The sequence below is a fragment of the Pinus tabuliformis genome, chromosome 9 (assembly GCF_031772625.1).
Source record: "Pinus tabuliformis cultivar Carrire ecotype Pingquan chromosome 9, CPIR1, whole genome shotgun sequence".
Classification (NCBI taxonomy): Eukaryota; Viridiplantae; Streptophyta; class Pinopsida; order Pinales; family Pinaceae; genus Pinus; species Pinus tabuliformis.
In genome coordinates, this window is record NC_142307.1 from 452749122 (window position 1) to 452769370 (window position 20249).

At 35.9% G+C, this 20249-nt stretch overlaps 1 protein-coding gene across 1 annotated transcript in view; it reads left to right on the top strand.

The window, feature by feature from the left end:
• The window catches only part of LOC149149152 (uncharacterized), a 28436-nt gene extending 13594 nt beyond the window's left edge, over nucleotides 1-14842 (top strand). Inside the window, exon 3 of the mRNA XM_089442400.1 lies at nucleotides 14782-14842. Coding sequence (XP_089298526.1) covers nucleotides 14782-14842 — 61 coding nt within the window. The remainder of the gene's footprint in view (nucleotides 1-14781) is intronic.
• Nucleotides 14843-20249: the final 5407 nt, after the last annotated feature.

The following is a 20249-nucleotide window of genomic DNA, read 5'->3' on the forward strand; positions in this document are numbered from 1 at the left end:
AATGGAAAAAACATGATGCTCTGAAAAAACAGCATAATGGGATAGTCGCCTTTGAGCGAAAATGAAGCAATCAAAGAAATCAGGAACTAGCTCATTCAACACGGAGTCCTCACCCTAGCAGATATCTTGACGTGGGATGACTCTAGAAAATGGTGAACTTGGGAAATCCCTTGAGTTCCAAATCAAATGCGTAATCAAAAGACCCTCCTGGAAGAAGTCTTAATGAAGCTGGCACTAGTTCAGATGCACTTGACGGACAAATGGGGATGGGGAAAGACTGGAATCTACAATGCAGGGCATGGATTTTCCTCTCTTCAACCACAGCGAGCTTCGAGCCATACTGCATCTGTGTGGAAACAAGTCTAGGACCCTCTCGGTCTCCCCAAGATAAATTTATTCACCTGGATATTAATGCATGGGAAAGTGCTAACTGGCGACAATCTAACTAAAAGAGGTATTCATGGGCCATGTCGGTGTTCTCTCTACTGCAAAGCTGAGGAAACCATGGAGCATGTGTTTGTGGACTGCTCTTTTGCTCAAGAAGTTTGGGACTACATCCTTCAAAGCCTCAATGTCTCTTCCCCATCCCAAGTCAAAGTATCTAACCTTTTTAGCACCTGGAGAATGCGTTATCCCCACATGACCCAAAGAAAGACAACATGGAACAGAATCTGGAAAGCAGTACCCATATATGTCTGCTAGAAAATATGGCTCGCCAAAAACGACCAGATCTTCAATAGCATTCCGAACTCCCCTTTGAAGGTGGCAGCAAAAGCAAACAAATTACTCCTCAAGACTGTGGCCAATCGTCCCCTTAAAAACGATAACATGCTTCTCCCAGAAGAAAAAAAAATGGATGGGAACTTATGTATTTTGAGATAGGATAAATAACACCACTTTCCCCAGTAAACCTCCTTTATGGATACTACGAGAAGCGGACGTAGATTTTCAAGCTTGGTGGAGGAAACAGGGTAAAACAACAATATTTTTTGATGGTGCCTCCAAAGGCAATCCAGGGACAACAGGAGCAGGCAGAGTGATCTACTCCCTGGAGGGTATTCATGAAGATAGCTTCAACTGGGGACTTGGACATAGAATCAACAACCGGGAAGAAATTCTTGGGTTGCTAAAAGCCTATCAGATAGCACGTGAAAAAGGCATTAAGGAAATATAAGTCTTCGGGGACTCAGAAATTTTGATAAAGATATTAAATTCGGAGGACCACTTCAGCAATCTGGCGCTCAACAAGACACTTCAAATGCTGAGATATGTGCTCCAAAACTTCTCTTCCTATGTCCTTTTCCATATTCTATGTGGCTCAAATAAGGAAGTAGATGCAAAAGAAAACCTGACATGCCTCCTGCCATAAGGAACCTTAAGCAAGAATATTGAAGAACCTATATGGAACCCGATCTTGTAATCTAGAGTAAATCTACACCTATGTAAGGAAAAGGAGAGTTGCAACTAAAAGGAATCTTGAATATTGTATTGATGGTTCTTTTGGTTTTGGCCCAACTGGTTTTAAACAATTAATATAACCATTATAGTTAAAAAAAAATATTATAATTATCAATAATAATAATAATTTAATTTAATTTAATTTTAACATCATGGACAAGTCAAATATCAAATTAGTATATGAGATAAATTATAGATTTAAACTTTTTTTTTGAGGAAATATATATTCTTCATCATTAGAACATTCAAATTGTGTATGCTCTTAATCATCAAATACTATATATACTTCAATTAGCCAATTTTATTTTAATATTATATGGTGTTGGCTCAAAATTAAATTTATGTTTTCACACACATATTTTATTTAAAAATTGTTTACTCATCTTTTTATTAAAAATAGCTTCAAAAACTATTTTTTTTGTGCTAAGTTCACCTTTCTATTACTGAAGAAGAGTTTTACAAGCCATGGATCTATGTGCTACTAATTTTCCTGTCAGGAAATCATCCTAGTAACACAAATTTAGTGTCTTGAGATTATAAGTATCCCGCTTCAATAGATCAATAGAAAAAAAAAAAAAACCAAAAATTGCTCCTAAGAGCATGAAGATACATGAGAGTGTAGATATGAGAGCTTTGTTGTCCAAAGCGATAATAAATTAAGTAGAACACAAATTCACTAGAAATTACTTTTAAAACATAGGACTGGGGAGCCCAAAGACCTGGAAAAGCTTTGGAACAAGCCACTAGTGCCGAGCCCTGTGACTGCTGAGAACCATCACAACCATGATTAGACCACGACCACTAAGAACCATCGCTAAACCATGATGTTGAGTTGTTCCCAAACTAGTCGAACACATTGAATGAGGAGTAGCCACTATCAAGCCTCTCCAACTAATAGAGTGGAGAGTGAACAGAGGAAAAGCAAGAGCAATGAACCATGAAAATACCTCCTCAACAAATATGGTGATCCGAATTGGATCCTAAAACACTCTCTAAGTTTTCATAACTTTGAAAAATTCATACCAAAGTTTCAAAGACTTACAAAGGTCGAGCTTATCAGAAATACCCTTGGAACAGTTGTAATTTGTGAGCAGCATGGAGCAATGAGGACCCTCGGTCAAGCGCGCAAATCATTGGCCCATGGTAACGCGCGTTGCCATGAAACAACAAAACGGGAGGTCTTTTTGAGAAATAGGGGAGGTTTTTGATATGCGATTAGCTACTAACCCTGGGCAAACCCCTCAGAGAAGAAAAAGCCCCTAGCGACTCGGACCTGAAAAGTCACAGACCGTACGGAATTCGCCGATTCCGTCAGAGGCGAGTCCCACACAAAAACTAGTAGGATATCGGAAGGGCTTCGAGCGGTAAGCGGTTTCAACCGAGTCCCGCCCGATGCCACACACTGGGTGCCACATGTCCGGTAGAAGAGATAGAAAACTGCTCACATCAGATGGGTAAATGTCATGCAACTTACCTGCCCGATATGGATAGAGACTGTGGGATCTAGAGGCTCCAAATTGAGGGTGGACATGCAATCTGACGGATGACCGGATTCAACGGGGTAAACAAGCCGATTTGTATAAAGTTTGAAGTCTGACATGAACGATGAGTTGGCAGAAGAGTCATGTTCGCAGGCAATCTAGGAGTTAAACGGAAATAAAGATCATTCAAATATTTCCAAGAGAACTGACACTCAGTTCATTATGAAACAAGTGGCCACATCCCTGTGAAGCATTACAAAGTGATGATGACGCAGAACAAGGGAATTAAAATGGACAGAGGCAAGAGAACCAGAAAGCTAGGAAGCAGAAACGAACAGTCAGAAAGCAGATTGGCTTTAAAGACACAAACTGACACAGAGAGAAGAAGGAAGCAGTGAGAAAAGCGAGTAAGAAATCTAAGAGCAGAGAAGAGAGAAAGTAAGTCGAGCTGACCTACAGAGCAAAGGCAACATCGAGACAGAGCCAGAGAGGGTTAGAGAGTCTGTGTACTCCAGAGAAGGCTTGAGAGGTTCAAGCAAACTCCTCAGCATAGGCCTGTCATGTATGAGTCTCAGATTGGGCTCACACTACTGTGGCCAGCAGAGGTCAAGTTTCAGTAAGGAGAGTTTGTGTACTCCAGAGACTTGGGGGATCCAATTCCAGTCCTACTAATTTATATTTGTTGAGTGAGACTCAAATTTATCTCATAGTTGTAAAACCTCTGCTTTGAAAACATAATAGAGAGGCCACCACTAAAGGTTGGACCAGGAGACGTAGCCCAGGAGCATTGGGTGAACTCCTTATTAAACTTGTTGTATCTACATGTTTTCCTGTTTTGTTTTATCTAACTACTTCAATGTCTATGTATTTCGCAATCTTATTGATCCGTTGCATAAAGTAACATAGGCACATCCATGCACATGAGTCTGTAATACCTTTAATTCTTTGTCCTGGATAAATTCCAGATCAAGTGGTATCAGAGCTCTAGGTTACTAAGATTATTCAAGCTTGTGCTGGATTTTTTTGTTGAATGCTAACTAGATCAAAGCTTAAATTAGGAGAAGAATAATTGGTTGAAGCTAACCTTGAAATTGGAAGACTCTATCCTAAGAGGAAAATGTCAGAAGAAAGTCCCTTTGAATGAGACTCCTAGTTCATGGACAGTTTTATGACCATAAGAGCCATGGTGGTGGAACTGTATAGAGAATTTAAGAAAGGTAGAGAAGAAGATTCAATAAACTCCAAACAAGATAAAGGAGTAGAAGAATCTCTCCTCCATGACCATTCTAAAGAAAAAGGGAAAGAAGAAAAGTTTCCCACACCTCCTAATAGCCCTGAAAACAAAAATAAAACATCTTTGATTAAATTAGATGTTAAATTTTATTTGCAGATATATGATGGAGAGTTGAATGCAGAGAATATGGATAATTGGATTATACAGATTGATGTGTATTGCAGAGTGCAGAGCATCGATTCAGACAAGAGTAAGATTCATCTGGCCAACCTATGCCTTGGAGGCACTGCCTTGGTATGGTGGGAAGGCAGGACACACGCTGACATGAAGAAGCATGGTAAAATTATTTCTGTCTGGAGTGAATTTGTTTCTGCAATTAAAAAAAAATTCTATCCATTAGCCTATATGTAGCAAGCCATGATGAGCTGGAAAACTCTTCACCAATTAAAAGGGCAAAGTGTAAAAGGTTACACACAAGAATTTAGGAAAAGAGATTTGGTTCTAGGAATTTCTTTAGACTCACTTGAAACTATGCTGAAGTATATAGGTGGTCTACACAGCTACTTAAGGACACTATTCTCATGTTTAATCCCACTAGCATAGATGAGGTATCTGTTTAGGCTACACATCTAGACGCTAGAGGTAAGAATGTGAACCCAGAAGTTGGGGGATCATCAAAGCCCACTGCAAGCAAAAGCAAGGAAAAAAGAAAACGAAAATGGAAAGAGAGGAAGACAAATATTGTACAAAAGACCAAATCTTCATGCACTCACTGTAAGAAGGATGGGCATGATGATGAACACTGCTGGATCCTGCATCCGGAGCTGAAACCCAAGAAGTATGAGGGAAAAAAGAAGAAGATTGTTGCATCTATTCAGAAAGATTTGGGGTCAGATTGAGGAGATGAAACAAAAATCGCAGCCATAGGTATAAAAGGTAAAAATTCTAAAGCATCTACTAGTAATTCTTCACAATCTACTGATAATGAAGAAAATGGGAGGAAAAGACATGAGATTTTTCATATTCGAGTTATTTCCAAGCATCAAAAGATTGATACTTTGTTTGATAGTGGCTCACAAGTAAATTTAATTTTTGAATCAATTGTAAAGAAGCTGGTATTACTAACCACACCTCACAAGAAGCCATATCCATTAGGTTGGTTATGTGATAAAGAAAAGCTACAAGTGACTAGACAATGAAAACTTAAGTTTTCTCTTGGGTCAGCATTTGTAGATGAGTTTGAGTTAGATATAGTTCCTTTGGATATATGTGGAATCGTTTTAGGAAGTCCTTACTTGTATGATAGGAAAGCTATTTTTTATAGAGCTGAAAACAAGTATCAACTCGTTAAAGATGGAATCAAATATATTGTAAGAGCTCATAAACTCAAGAATAATTATACTCTCATAAACTCAGGGCAGATGAAAAGAATTGTAAATTCATGCAAACAAATTTTACTGGTGGCTTTAAAGGAAAAGAAACCTGATAAAACCAATATATTTGAGGGTTGTGATGCTAAACAGCAAGCTGATTTAGAAAAAGTTGTTTCAGAATATGATATACTATTTCAAGAACCTAAAAGTCTGCCACCCCAAAAGGAAATAGTACATGATATTAATTTGTAGCAAGATGCTCCGTTGCCTAACATCAGAATGTACAAGTTGTCTGCTTTAGAGAATGTAGAAATCAAGAATCAGGTACAGGAGTTGCTCGAGAAAGGGTTCATAAGAACTAGCACATCACCATTTGGGTCTCCAATTGTCTTGGTGAGAAAGAAAGATGGCTCATGGAGAATGTGCATTGACTACCGAGCACTGAATAAGGTAACGATCAAAAATCGTTATCCCCTTCCTCGCATAGATGATCTATTATATCAGTTGAAAGAGGCTATTTATTTTTCCAAGTTGGACTTGCATAGTGGTTATCATCAGGTCAGAGTTGCAGAGCAAGATGCATGGAAGACTGCTTTCAAAGCAAAGCAGGGATTGTATGAGTGGTTGGTTATGCATTTTGGCTTAACTAATTCTCCTACTACTTTCATGAGAGTAATGAATGATGTACTCAGACCTTTTCTTGATGATTTTTTCATTGCATATTTGGATGACATTCTTGTATTCAGTAAAACATGGGAAGAACATTTAAAGCACGTCAAGCAGACTCTAGATGTTTTGAAAAGAGAAAATCTTTATGTTAAGCTCTCAAAATGTGAATTTGGCAAAACATCTTTTAATTATTTGGGTCATATTGTAGGGGGTGGTGAATTGAAGATAGATCCCTCTAAGGTTGCAGTCATTGTAAACTGGCCTAAACCCAAATCTACTACAGAAGTGAGAAGCTTCCTAGGAGTAGCACGGTATTGGAGAAAGTTTATTTCTAACTTTTCCTTAATTGCAGCTACCTTACATGCTTTAACAGGACTGAACAAGGTGTTTTAGTGGGGAGGCAAATAGCAGAAAGCCTTCAACACCTTAAAAGAAAAGATTAGTACAGAACTAGTACTAGCACTGCCCGATCTTCAAAGACCATTTGAGATTGAAACGGATGCCAGTGACTATGCCATGGGAGCAGTGTTGATGCAGCACGGTAAACCCATATGTTATCATTCTGAGACATTTAATTCTGTAGTAGTTAATTATCCCACATATGATAAATAATTGTATGCATTAGTACAGAGTGTGAAAAAGTGGAAACATTACCTAATGGGAAAAGAGACAGTTATACATACTGATCATCAACCACTTCAATATTTGCACTCACAAACTAAGTTGCAGCAATCAAGACACTATAGGTGGATGGGTTTCCTACAACAGTTTCATCTAGTCATCTGATATAAAAAGGGCATACACAATAAAGTTGTAGATATGTTGTCCAGACCAATCATAAGTGCATCTACTATACTTAAGCATAATTCAGTATTGCCTGAAAGCTACTTTGAACAGTGTGCTCAAGATATAGATTTTAAAGATGTATATGCAACTTTAAGTCACGGAAAGCAAGTAGAAGAATTGTATTATCATGTTAAGGACCAACCCTTGTATCATTTTGGAAATTTATGAATTCCACAAACTGAAAGAGTAAAGATAATTCAAGAAGCACACACTTCTCTAATATCAGGTCACTTTGGTGTAAGTAAAACAGTTGCGCAGCTGCAAAAAAATTTGTTATTGGCCAAAAATGAATGAGACAGTTTTAAGATATGTAAGAGGATGTACCATGTGTGCTAAAAGCAAGCCCAGCAATAGAAAACTAGGCTTGTAAACTCCACTACCAGTTCCTTCTCATCCTTGGGAAAGTGTTTCCATGGACTTTGTTGGGGGACTGCCTAAATCTAGAAAAGGTCGTGACTATTTATATGTTGTTGTGGATAGGTTCAGCAAAATGTGTATTTTAATACCTTGTAACAAATAGATTACAGCTGAACAAACTGCAAATTTATTCTTTCAGCATGTATGGGTTCATTTTGGATTACCCACTTCCATTATATCTAATCGAGATACCCGATTTGTTGGGAAATTTTGGTCAAGTTTGTGGGAATTTATGGACACCAGACTGAAGAAGAGCACAACTTTTCATCCGCAAACAGATGGCCAAACAGAAGTGGTCAACAGGACAGTGATCCAGTTGCTCAGAGGCTATTGCAGCAAGCATCCCAAGCTTTGGGATGAACATTTATGTTATGTGTAGCATGCTTACAACCGAGCTAAACATTCTTCTACACAGAGATCTCATTTTAAGGCTTGTTTTGGTTTCACACCAAGGTCTCCATTGGATTTTGTCGTTGGAAAAGACATACAAATTGATGGACATAGTGATGTGGACAAGGAAACCAAGTTCATTGAACAAATCCAAGAGATTCACCAGGCAATACAGGAACAACTGGAAAAGAGCCAAGCCAAGTACAAGGCAAGGCATGATAAGCATCGAATTGAGCATAGTTTCCAGGTTGGTGATCAAGTCTGGTTGTATATCAACAAAGACAGAATGCAAGGTGAAGGTAAGAAGTTGAAGCCAATAAGGTATGGACCTTTCAAGATACTTGAGAAAATTGGTGAGGATGCTTTTCGCCATGATTTACCAGCTTACATGCACATCTACTCAGTTGTCAATGCAGATAGCTTGAGACTATTTGAACCTTCATTGATTGAAGATCCCAAAGAGCAGAGTCAATTACCTTCTATTGATGATCTGTTACCTGAATATCTTAATGAATTGCAGGAAGATACAGTCCTGGACAAGAAGGTGAGAACTACGCGCAGAGGGGATGTTGAGTACCTTAGGATTGGGCTAAAAGGTTCAAAAGCAAGCAATGCGAAATGAATAGAAATGGGACAAGCAAGGAATCTATACCCTCACTTGATCGATGCTTAAAAACCAACTTTTGGTGGTTCAAAGTATTTTTTCAGTGGGAAGGTCGTGATCTGAATTGGATCCTAAAACACTCTCTAAGTTTTCATAACTTTGAAAAATTCATGCTAAAGTTTCAAAGACTTACAAAGGTCAAGCTTATCAGAAATGCCCTCGAAACAGTTGTAATTTGTGAGCAGCGCAGAGCAACGAGGACCCTCGGTCAAGCACGCAGACCATTGGCCCATGGTAATGCGCACTGCCACGAAACAACAAAACAGGAGGTCTTTTTCAGAAATGGGGGAGGTTTCTAATATGCGATTAGTGACAAGTCGCTAATCGCATATTACCAGGCAAACCCCTCAGAGAAGAAAAAGCCCCGAGCGACCTAGACTCGAAAAGTCAAAGATCATATGGAATTCGCCAATTCTGTCAGAGGCGAGTCCCACACAAAAACCAGCAGGATATCAGAAGGGCAACCAGCAGGATATCAGAAGGGCTTTGAGTTGTAAGCAGTTTCAACCGAGTCTCGCCTGATGCCACACATTGGCTGCCACGCGTCCAGCAGAAGAGAGAGAAAACCACTCACATTGGATGGGTAAATGTCATGCAACTTACCCACCCGATATGGATGAAGACCGTGGGATCTGGAGGCTCCATATCAATGGCGGACATGCGATCTGACGGATGAATGGATTCAACGGGGTAAACAGGCCAAGTTGTATAAAGTTTGAAGTCCGGCATGAACAATGAGTTGGCAGAAGAATCATGTTCGTGGGCAGTCTGGGAGTTAAACGGAAATAACGACCGTTCAAACATTTCCAAGAGAACTGACACTTAGTTTGTTATGAAACAGGTGGCCACCTACTTATGAAGTGTTACATAGTGATGATGATGCAGAATAGGGGAATTCAAATGGACAGAGGCAGGAGAACCAGAAAGATGGGAAGAAGAAAGGAACAGTAAGAAAGCAGATTGGCTTTAAAGACACAAAATGATAGAGAGAGAAGAAGGAAGCAGTGAGAAAAGTGAGTAAGAAAGCCAAGAGCAGAGAAGAGAGAAAGTAAGTCGAGTTGACCTGCAGAGCAAAGGCAGCATCGAGATAGAGCCAAAGAGAGTCATAGAGTCTATCTACTCTAGAGAAGGTTCGAGAGGTTCAAGTGAACTCCTCGGCATAGGCCTATCATGTGTGTCATATTGGGCTCATACTATTGTGACCATCATAGGTCGAGTTTCAGTAAGGAGAGTCTGTGTACTCTAGAGACTTGGGGGATCCAAGTCCAGTCGTACTAATTTATATCTGTTGAGTGAGACTCAAATTGAGCTCACTGTTGTAAAAACTCTGCTTTGAAAACATAATAGAGAGGCCACCACTAAAGGCTGGACCAGGAGACGTAGCCCAGGAGCATTGGGTGAACTCCTTATTAAACTTGTTGTATTTACATGTTTTCCTGTTGTGTTTTCTCTAACTGCTTCAGTGTCTATGTATTTCGCAATCTTATCGATCCGTTGCATAAAGTAACATAGGCACATCCATGCACATGAGTCTGTAATACCTTTAATTTTTTTGTCTTGGATAAATTCCAGATCATATGGTAGTGAGGAGTATCCATAGGAACATGGGAGATGACTATTTTAAGCGATATGCCATATTTGTGTTGCCCATAACCATCCGAAAAAAAATATTCCCCCAATTGCAAACATGAGACCACATGATCCTTGAACAGAAGAGACTGAAAGACTAAGAAGAGATTAAAATCTTCGGCTCACTGAAAGGAGGAAAAATCACGTCTTAGAGAGTTGAATTGTCATTGAGAGTCTCAGCGGCCAACTAAAGCTCCACCATACAAGCCCGAGTGGATGCATATTCCTTAGCCAGGGGAGGATGGCAATAGAAACCCTCCAATCCTATGTGTACCAATGTAGACCAATGTATGGGCTAGCTGGCAGAAGTGAGGACATGATAAACATCACAGGAATGCCAACCATGAATCAGAGAGAAAGAGATGCAATGCATACTATTGAGAGTGATGATGGATTTAACTTGTAATGCATAATGTCTAGAGGAAAGCTTAAAGAATTGAGAAGGCCAACCATGATGCCATCACATGACTTCTTTGATGGAAGCTGCTTCAAATAACAATTAGGATACATAATGAGATTGCAAATGATGGGAGGGACAAAGTACAAGAACCATGAGCGAGTAGATATTGCATCACACCAACATTAAACCAAGCCTGCCAACCCAGCGAGAGGCTCATACCATGAGCCAGTTGGCCTTCAGAACCACACAATGTCATCATGGTTGAGACATATTATAATTTTGAGCACCTGTCGTGGGGGATTCAAAGATATTATCTTTATTGGAATTCAATTTTACTTTAATAGTAAAAATCTATTTTTGTGAAAGAATTAATATTATGAGTTTGTATTAGTTAAATTGTGAAATCATTTTAATATCACTAGAATAGATCTATTTTAACTTCAGATCTATTAAGCATGGAGAGGGATTAAATCTCTCGAGGTAGGAACATTTTTTTGAATCAAAAAATTAAGGAAATGTTTACAGGTTCAAATATTTGATTCCTCTTGGCTCTTGGTAGATTCAATCTTAAGATGGATCTATGTTAATTTTGAGCAACAGACAAAAATGATATATATATATATATATATATATATATATATATATATATATATATATATATATATATATATATATATATATATATATATATATATGACATTCAAATATTTTATTTATGATTCACATTCTACACATCTAAATGTTTATGCATGCCATAAGTCTCTCTTTCTCTATATAATTATTACTGTTATAAATATTTCAACTCCATATTAAAATAAATTATAAATCTCCCTCTAAAACTTATTAATGGAATAAAAATTCTCTCTCTCATAATCTCTATCTCCATATTAAACTTTTTTTAACTAATAAAGTGTTATATATATATAATTGGAATTAGAATATTTTATTTATGAATCATATTCTACACATTAAAATGTTAATACATGTCATATTTGGAAGTAGAAATTATAGAGGACTCTCTCTCTCTCTCTCTCTCTCTGTGTTATAAATATACTTTTTAAAATATTACATGTCAACTCCATATTTAAAAATGAATAAATTACAAATCTCTAAAAAAAAATAGTATTGTATAATAAGAATTCTCTCTCTCTATATATAATCATATTAATTTATATATATATATATATATATAGATAGATATATATGACATTAAAATATTTGGTTAATACAATCCCCAATCATATTTAGAAGTAGAAAACATATATCCATAGGACTCTCATAATAAATATTTTTTAAATATTTTTTAAAATGTTTTATATATATGTGTGTGTGTAGAGAGTCCTATGGATATATGTTTTCTACTTCTAAATATGATTGGGGCACATATTAACAAAATATTTATATATATATATATATATATATATATATATATATATTAATTAAAAAAAATAATATGAATTAGTGAGAGAGTCCTCTATAATTTCTACTTCCAAATATAACATGTATTAACATTTCAATGTGTAGAATATGAATCATAAATAAAATATTTTAATACCAATTATATATATATATATATATATATATATATATATATACACTTTATTAGTTTAAAAAAAAATATTATGGAGAGAGAGACTATGAGAGAGAGAATTATTATTCCATTAATAAGTTTTATGGGGAGATTTATAATTTATTTTAATATGGAGTTGACATGTAATACTCTAAAAAAATATTTATAGCAATAATAATTATATATAGAGAAAAACCTATGGATATACGTTTTTTACTTTGGATGTGTAGAATGTAAATCATAAATAAAATATTTCAATGTCAGCTCTATATATACTATATAAAACAAGCTATATATATATATATATATATATATATATATATATATATATATATATATATATATATGCATGTTGCTCAAAATTAACATAGATCCATCTTAATTCGGAATCTACCAAGAGCTAAGAGGAATCAAATATTTCAACATGCAAACCTTTCTTTAAATTTTAGATTCAAAAAAAAGTTTGCAGTTTGAGAGATTTAATCCCTCTCGATTCTTAAGAGATCCAAAGTTAAAATGGATCTATGCTAGCGATATTAAAATAATTTCACAATTTAAATAATACAAACTCATTATATTGATTCTTTCACAAAGCTAGACTTTTACTATTAAAGTAAAATTGAATTCCAATAAAGATAATATTTTTGAATCCCCTAGTCAATAATTACAATATGTCTCAACCATGATGACATTGTGTGGTTCTGAAGGCCATCTGGCTCATGGCATGAGCCTCTCGGCAAGTTGGAAGGCTTAGTTTAATGTTGGTGCGATGGAAATGTCTACTCACTCCCGGTTCTTGTACTTTGTCCCTCCCATCATTTACAATCTCATTATGAAACCTAATTATTATTTGTAGTAGATTCTATCAAAGAAGTCCTACGATGGCATCATGGTTGTCCTGCTCAATTCTTGAAGCTTGCCTCTAGACATGATGCATTGCAAGATAAATCCATCATTGCTCTAAATAGTATGCATAATGTCCCTTTCTCTCTGATTCATTATTTCCATGCCTATGATATTTATCATGTCCTCACTTCCGCCAGCTAACCCATACATTGGGCTACACTGGTACACACATAATTGGAGGTTTTCTATCACCATCCTCCCCTAGCTAAGGAATCTTCATCCGCTCAGGATTGTATGGTGGAGCGTAAGTTGGACGTTGAGACTCTCAATGACAATTTAGCTCTCTAAGACGTGATATTTCCTCCTTTCAATGAGCTGAAGATTTTAATATCTTCTTAGTCTTCCATTCTCTTATGTTCAGGGATGTACAGGTCTCTTGTTTGCAGTTGGGGGAATATTTTTGCCCAAATAGTTATGGGCAACACAAAGATGGAAGGTAGCTTAAAGCAGTCATCTCCCATGTTCCTATGGACACTCTTCACTACAAGATTTGTTGAGGAGGTCTTTTCATATTTCGTTTGTCTCACTTTTCCTCGGTTCACTCTCCCCTCTATTAGCTGGAGAAGTTTGATAGTGGCTACTCCACATTCAGTATGTTCGACTAGTTTAGGAACAACTCAAGATCATGGTTTCGTGATGGTTCTTAGTGGTCGCGGTCTAATTGTGGTTGTGATGGTTCTCAGCAGTCATAGGGATCGACAGCGGTGGCCTGTTCCAATTCTTTTCCACATCTTTGGGCTCCCCAGTCCTAGGTTTTAAAAGTAATGTCTAGTGAATTTGTGTTCTACTTAAGTTGTAATCGCCCTAGATATAAAAGCTTTCATATCTACCGTCTCATGTATCTTCATGCTCTTAGGAGAAATTTTTGGTTTTTCCCTATTGATATGTTGAAACAAGATACTTATAATCTCAAGGCACTCAATTTGTGTTATTAGGCTGGTTTCCCAATGGGAAAATTAGTAGCACATATATCCATGGCTTGTAAAACTCCTCTTCAGTAATAGAAAGGAAAACTTAACGCAAAAGAATATTTTTGAAGCTATTTTAAATAAAATATGAGCAAACAATTTTTAAATAAAAGATGTGTGTGTGTATGTGTATGTATGTGTGTGTGAAAAATTTAATTTAATTTTGAGCCAACACCATATAAAATTAAAAGAAAATTGACTAATTGAAGTATTTATAGTAATTAATGGTTAAGAGCATATACAATTTGAATGTCCTAATGATTAAGCATATATATTTCCTCAAAAAAATAGTTTAAATATAGAATTTATCCCATATACTAATCTAATATTTACCTTGTCCATGATATTAAAATTAAACTAAATTACTATTATTATAATTGATAATTATAATATTTAAATAATATAAACTAATAATCTTAATTTTTTCAAAAAATAGAGTTTTAATGTTAAAATGATTTCACAATTTGAATAAAATTCATAATATTTATGGTAGAAGTATCTCTTTTGTAATAGGGTTTCAATAATTTTAATTGAACTAGCTTAGATCCATCTTAACATCGGATCTACCAAGCATCGAGAGAGATGAAATCATGATATTTTGTCTGCCTCAATGCTTGGTATATCTGAAGTTGAGATGGTTCTAGGCTAGTTTACTTTTTAATTATAATTATAATTATTAGTTTTATGTTTATTTTATTTGTAGTTTTATGTTATTTGACCAGGTTAAAATGTTTTATTGTAGTTATAATTATTACTTTTTTAATTCTTGGATGCAGGTGTATGTGCATACCAAATGACAAGGAACTTGTCCCATGCGAGTGTTACTTGAAAAAGTGAAGGGAATGAGGCGGTGGTCATTCCCTTGTTAGAAAGTCTGAAAGGCAGAAATATTTTCTTATTTTGATAATTACGTGTGATTTCTTTGTATTCTTATTATCTTCTTTTATGTCTTCTTTTATCTTCTTATCATCAAGAAGCTACCAAAACATGAGTGCATGAATATCAAAACAATAAGGACACTAGATGTAGGCTCTCAACCAATATAAAACCCCTCTCTTAGGGGAAAACCAAAACAAATAAAATTATTCTCTTCCTTTAGAACCAAATCAAATGAGATAACCAATACCCTTTGACCAATACAAAGAACTCCTCCAATCCACCACGTCAACCTTCCAACAAAGTTCTTCCAAGATGAAAACAGTCTACTTCTAGTCAACCTTCTTCAATCCTACTACAATCATACATTTTGACCCTACTGTATTAGAATTTTGGCCTCTACTATAGACCTGCAACTCATAAATTTCGAACATGTGATCCAAAACAAGAGAAAAATAGTCTTCTTTCCTTCATTAGGGTTCCTCCTTCCTTTGTTAGGGGTTTACTTCCTTCTTCAAGCCTTTCTCACTCATTTTTATTTCTTTTGCACTTATTGGTGACTGCAGATTGAACTTGCTTGGATGGATGCCATAATAGATCGAATTCATAACTTATATATAGTGGTTATGTGAGGTTGAGCTCCCCTCATAAGGCTGAATTGATATTTCTTGAGGCCTACTTGGTGGAGAGGGCACAAATTACATTTTTGACACAAAACAAAATTTCTTCTTTGATATAATAAGCCCAAGAAGGGTCTAATACAAGATGACAAGGACAATGACTTATGACACAAACCCTAGAAGAACACAATGGGTTATTTGACCTAGAAATATACTAAATTGAGCATGAAACCCATGCTTATAATTTTATTTTGTTTTACCATAAAGTTTCCTTTTCTTTCTTTTTAAAAATACATAATAATATCATGTCATGGGCTAGACAACAACTATGAAGACCGATACTAGTTACATTTTCAACATTCCCTCTTAACTAGGGAGTATTCATAATTGTTTAACTAATACAAGGTTGACCTTAATTTGAAGTGTTACAAGAAGAGTACAATAACATATGAAATTATAGATACCATCAAGGCCAAAAACTGACAAGGTATCAATCAAGTGTCATCAAGGCAACTTGCCACTTAAGGTACCATCAAGCTACAACCCTGGTATCAATCCAACATGAGATAGATACTATATAAGTATCTATGCCAAGATATTAACCCTCATAGGGATCTAGGTATTATCAAGGTCAAGATATCAACACCAAAATGAATCTCCACATCATCAAGACCAAGATACCCTCCCACACCGGGATCTAGACATCATCAAGACCAAACTATAACTGAGATGTCAATACCAATTACGCCAACATGTCCTCTCGAGTACCATCATATGGGCACACATCCTAAGGTACTCATCTCTCCCTCTCAATCAAATAAATCCAAGCATGCTTATCAAATATTCAAACTTCTCAAGGAGAGATCAACACATCAGCTATGTGTTCATCCATTAGAACATTTGTTGCCCCACAACCCCAACTAGTAGCAAACTTCCAATATATTTTTTCTTTCTATTAATATGCTAACATAAAATTTGGGGTCCTCAAACATTCTAATGCTGCTTAGGTCATCCCAATATCCAAAAAAATCTCAATGGAAGTTTCCTTTTCCAATATTCTCAAGCAGCACCAAGGTTAGCCTTAGTTCTCAAAACAACCAAGTCTTATTGACAACTCATCAAACACAAATAACCATCAATAATGCTTTATCCATTCTATGATCTCCTTCTTTCTTCATAGTATTTAATATACATCATTTCCTGTTATGAAACCAGCTCAAGAAAAGATAGAAAAGATAGATCAACGCCTTAGAATTCAGCCTCTTCGAGGGGGCAACCTCCTTTACATTACATAAATGAACAATTCTTGGATGATACAAATGAAAATACCTCCTTTCTATATATAGGAGCCTAAGGGGTCATAACATAATCAGAGCTGACATAACAATAATAATGTAAGGGCACAAAATAACAATAGTGGGCTTCTATGGGGAACAAGAGTAACAATATGGGCACTACATGGGTACATCAATACAATAAGTGGGTTATACTCATAACAATAAGCAGTTACCCTAGTAGTATAGGGGCCTAACATGCCCCTCTCCTTCAAAAAGCGTTGTCCTCAACGCTTGAGTAGTTCTTGATGCTTCTGTATAAAATTCTTGTCCTCCCATGTGGAATCTTTAGCAGGTAAGTTCTTCCACTTGATGAGAGACTCTGAAATTGATCGATTTTGTAGTTGTCGGGTTCATGTTTCTATGATTACTCTAGGTTCCAATATGATTTTTCCTTCCTCTTCAATTTTTTGCAATATTGTTTGAATTGGGATCTTTTGCAACTTTTGAATAAGTGGCCATACTTCTTTGTCGTTCTTCCATTCATCCCTTGCTTCATTTATCCAATCTGGTTGGATAATAGAAATAGCACAAAACAATGCTTCCACATCCTCATCCTTGAAGAGTCTTCCCATTCGGTAAGGTCGCCATTTTTAAGTGCATGTAGTATTGCCAACGTTTCCTTCTCATAAATAGTTTGCTTTAGATGTAGCAGTAAAAATACCCAATCACCTACATCAAAACATTTTCCGCTATGATGTTGATCTACCTGTTGTTTCGTTTGATTTTGTACCGAAGTGGCGTTATCCTTTAAAAGTTGGAGAACTTGTTGTTGATGCTCGATGTGATTTTTCATTGCTTGAACCTTTTTCTTCTTGATATGTCTTTCTATATTTAGAGTTCGAGGAGTGGTCGGATTCATTTCTTGACGCTCAATGTGATCTTTCACTTCTTGAACATTTTTCTTCTTGATATGTCCTTCTATCTTGATAGTTTGAGGAGTGGTAATTCCGACCAATGAACTAGAAGATATGGTTGGATTCATTTCTTCTTTCTTGATGTGATCTTTCACTTCTTGCACCTTTTTCTTCTTGATATGTCCTTCTATCTTGAGAGTTTGAGGAGTGGTCATTCTTGCCAATAGTTTACAAGATATGGTCTAATTCATTTCTTCTTTCTCTGGGGTTGGGTCTTGTCATATATCCTCTTCTTTTGATGTTTCTTGATCCTTTTCTTCCTCCTCTTCATACTCTATGTAAAATAATTTCTTCTTAGCACACTTATGACCTTTAGTGCATTTTCTATCACAATTGTAACAAAGCCCTTTTTCTCTTTTTTCTTCCAATTTTTGTGGTGTAACCCTTGCAGGTTGTGGAAGGCTAGGAGAAACAACACTTCCATCTTTATAGTTGTGAGGGGTAGACTTCCTTGTTGCCATAATTTTACTTTCCAATATGTCACAAAGCCCTTTTACTCTTTCCAATTGTTGTGGTGTTGCTCTAAAGAAGGTGTTGCTCTTTGTATCCTCATAATGTGCTATCATTTCCTTCGTGAGAATTGACCACGTAACAAGTTGTTTACGAGAACAAAGACCTTTATACAATAAAAATTGATCCGATTCTAAATATGAAGATGCAATACATACCTTTTGTAACAGTGGTACACCATGTAGATCAAAATATATGCTCCATCTGAAGTATCCAATTTACCGGATCCTTGCCATCAAACTTCCTCATCTTTCTTTTTCTTGATTTTAGGACCTCGATCTTGAAACGACTATAACTCTGTACTTTCGAATATTTAAGTTTTGAAATTTATACCTGTAGTAGCCCTCTCTGTCCTCTTTCTAATGCCACCAGTCTGATCCAAATTGGATTCTCCAAGAAAGGGTTATGCACAATCTCCCAAGATGACCTGATTATAGACCTTTCTAGAAGAGCGAAATTGTATGAAGTTCCACGTGTCAAATTTTTGACCTTTGGCTCTGAAAATGATATACAAGAAACTACAGTCTGTCCTCTTTCCGTACCTTCTAACGAAATTTCAATCCAATTCTCAAAGAGAAAGTTATGACGATTTTCCCCAGGTCACCTGGTCACCTGTTTGGAATGTAATTCAGGAGTCTGCAAAAAGACCAAATTCCTCAGATCATATCTCCGAAAATATAGTGCAAAAAGATATGAAATTCAGACCTGAGATTCAGCGCGATTTATTCTCCAATGGGTTTTTTTTGAAACTTCTGAAACGTCACAGAAAAGAAGTTATAGCGAAAATTCCACGATGACCGGTTTGGAGCAGCAAAACCCTAAAATCCAAAGCTCTGATACCAAATGTTATGAAACCAGCTCAAGAAAAGATAGAAAAGATAGATCAACGCCTTATTAGAATTCAGCCTCTTCGAGGGGGCAACCTCCTTTACATTACATAAATGAACAATTCTTGGATGATACAAATGAAAATACCTCCTTTCTATATAGGAGTCTAAGGGGTCATAACATAATCAGAGCTGACATAACAATAATAATGTAAGCGCACAATAATAACAATAGTGGGCTTATATGGGGAACAAGGGTAACAATATGGGCACTACATGGGTACATCAATATAATAAGTGGGTTATACTAATAACAATAAGGGGTTACACTAGTAGTATAGGGGCCTAACATTTCCTCCTTCTCAAGTATGGAGGATATACAATTTTCTTCATAAAAGAAAGACATCAAAGGTCCTCAAGTTAGTGAGATAAGTTCATCATCAAAAAATTCATTCTTCTAGTTGCACAAGCCTTTTCTTTTTCACCATTATATCACAAAAGAACTTTGACCTTTCAAAATTTCAATCCTTTTATCTTCATATGGAAACAAATTCATCAATGTAAGCTTCAATGTCATTAATGTTCTAATAGTTCCCTCTTTCCATCATACTCAACATGATCATAAAGTCATAATCAAGTATGAGGTAGGCATACATATTTACAACCTCTTGAAAAATATGTATCTACAAATCTCATTAGCAAGTACAACCAAGCACAAATATATATGTACAAGAGCATGAAATTAACTTTATCAAACGAGGGTTCTCATGTTATCACAAGGAGAGCATCTAGGGTTATCAAAAATTTTAAAATAAACCTTAGATATCAAAGAACTAAACATGTTAGTGTTTCAACCATAACAAAAGCATTTACACCTAGGGTTACATTTTTATGCCTTAGAATTTTACATATTTTCTAGGGTTTTTTCTAAACCCTAGATACAAATATCAAACCCTAAAAAGATAGGGTTTTATCATATGCCCTAGATATTATCAACAAACCCTGAAAATCAAAAGTTCAGGGTTTTATCAACGTTAACAAATAGCAAAATTTAGTTATTACAAGTGTTGATTTAATCTAGAGATCACACACGTTAACAATATAACAATATTTATGATTCTGTAGAAAAACCCTAGACATGAGAGAGTTATTAATATAAA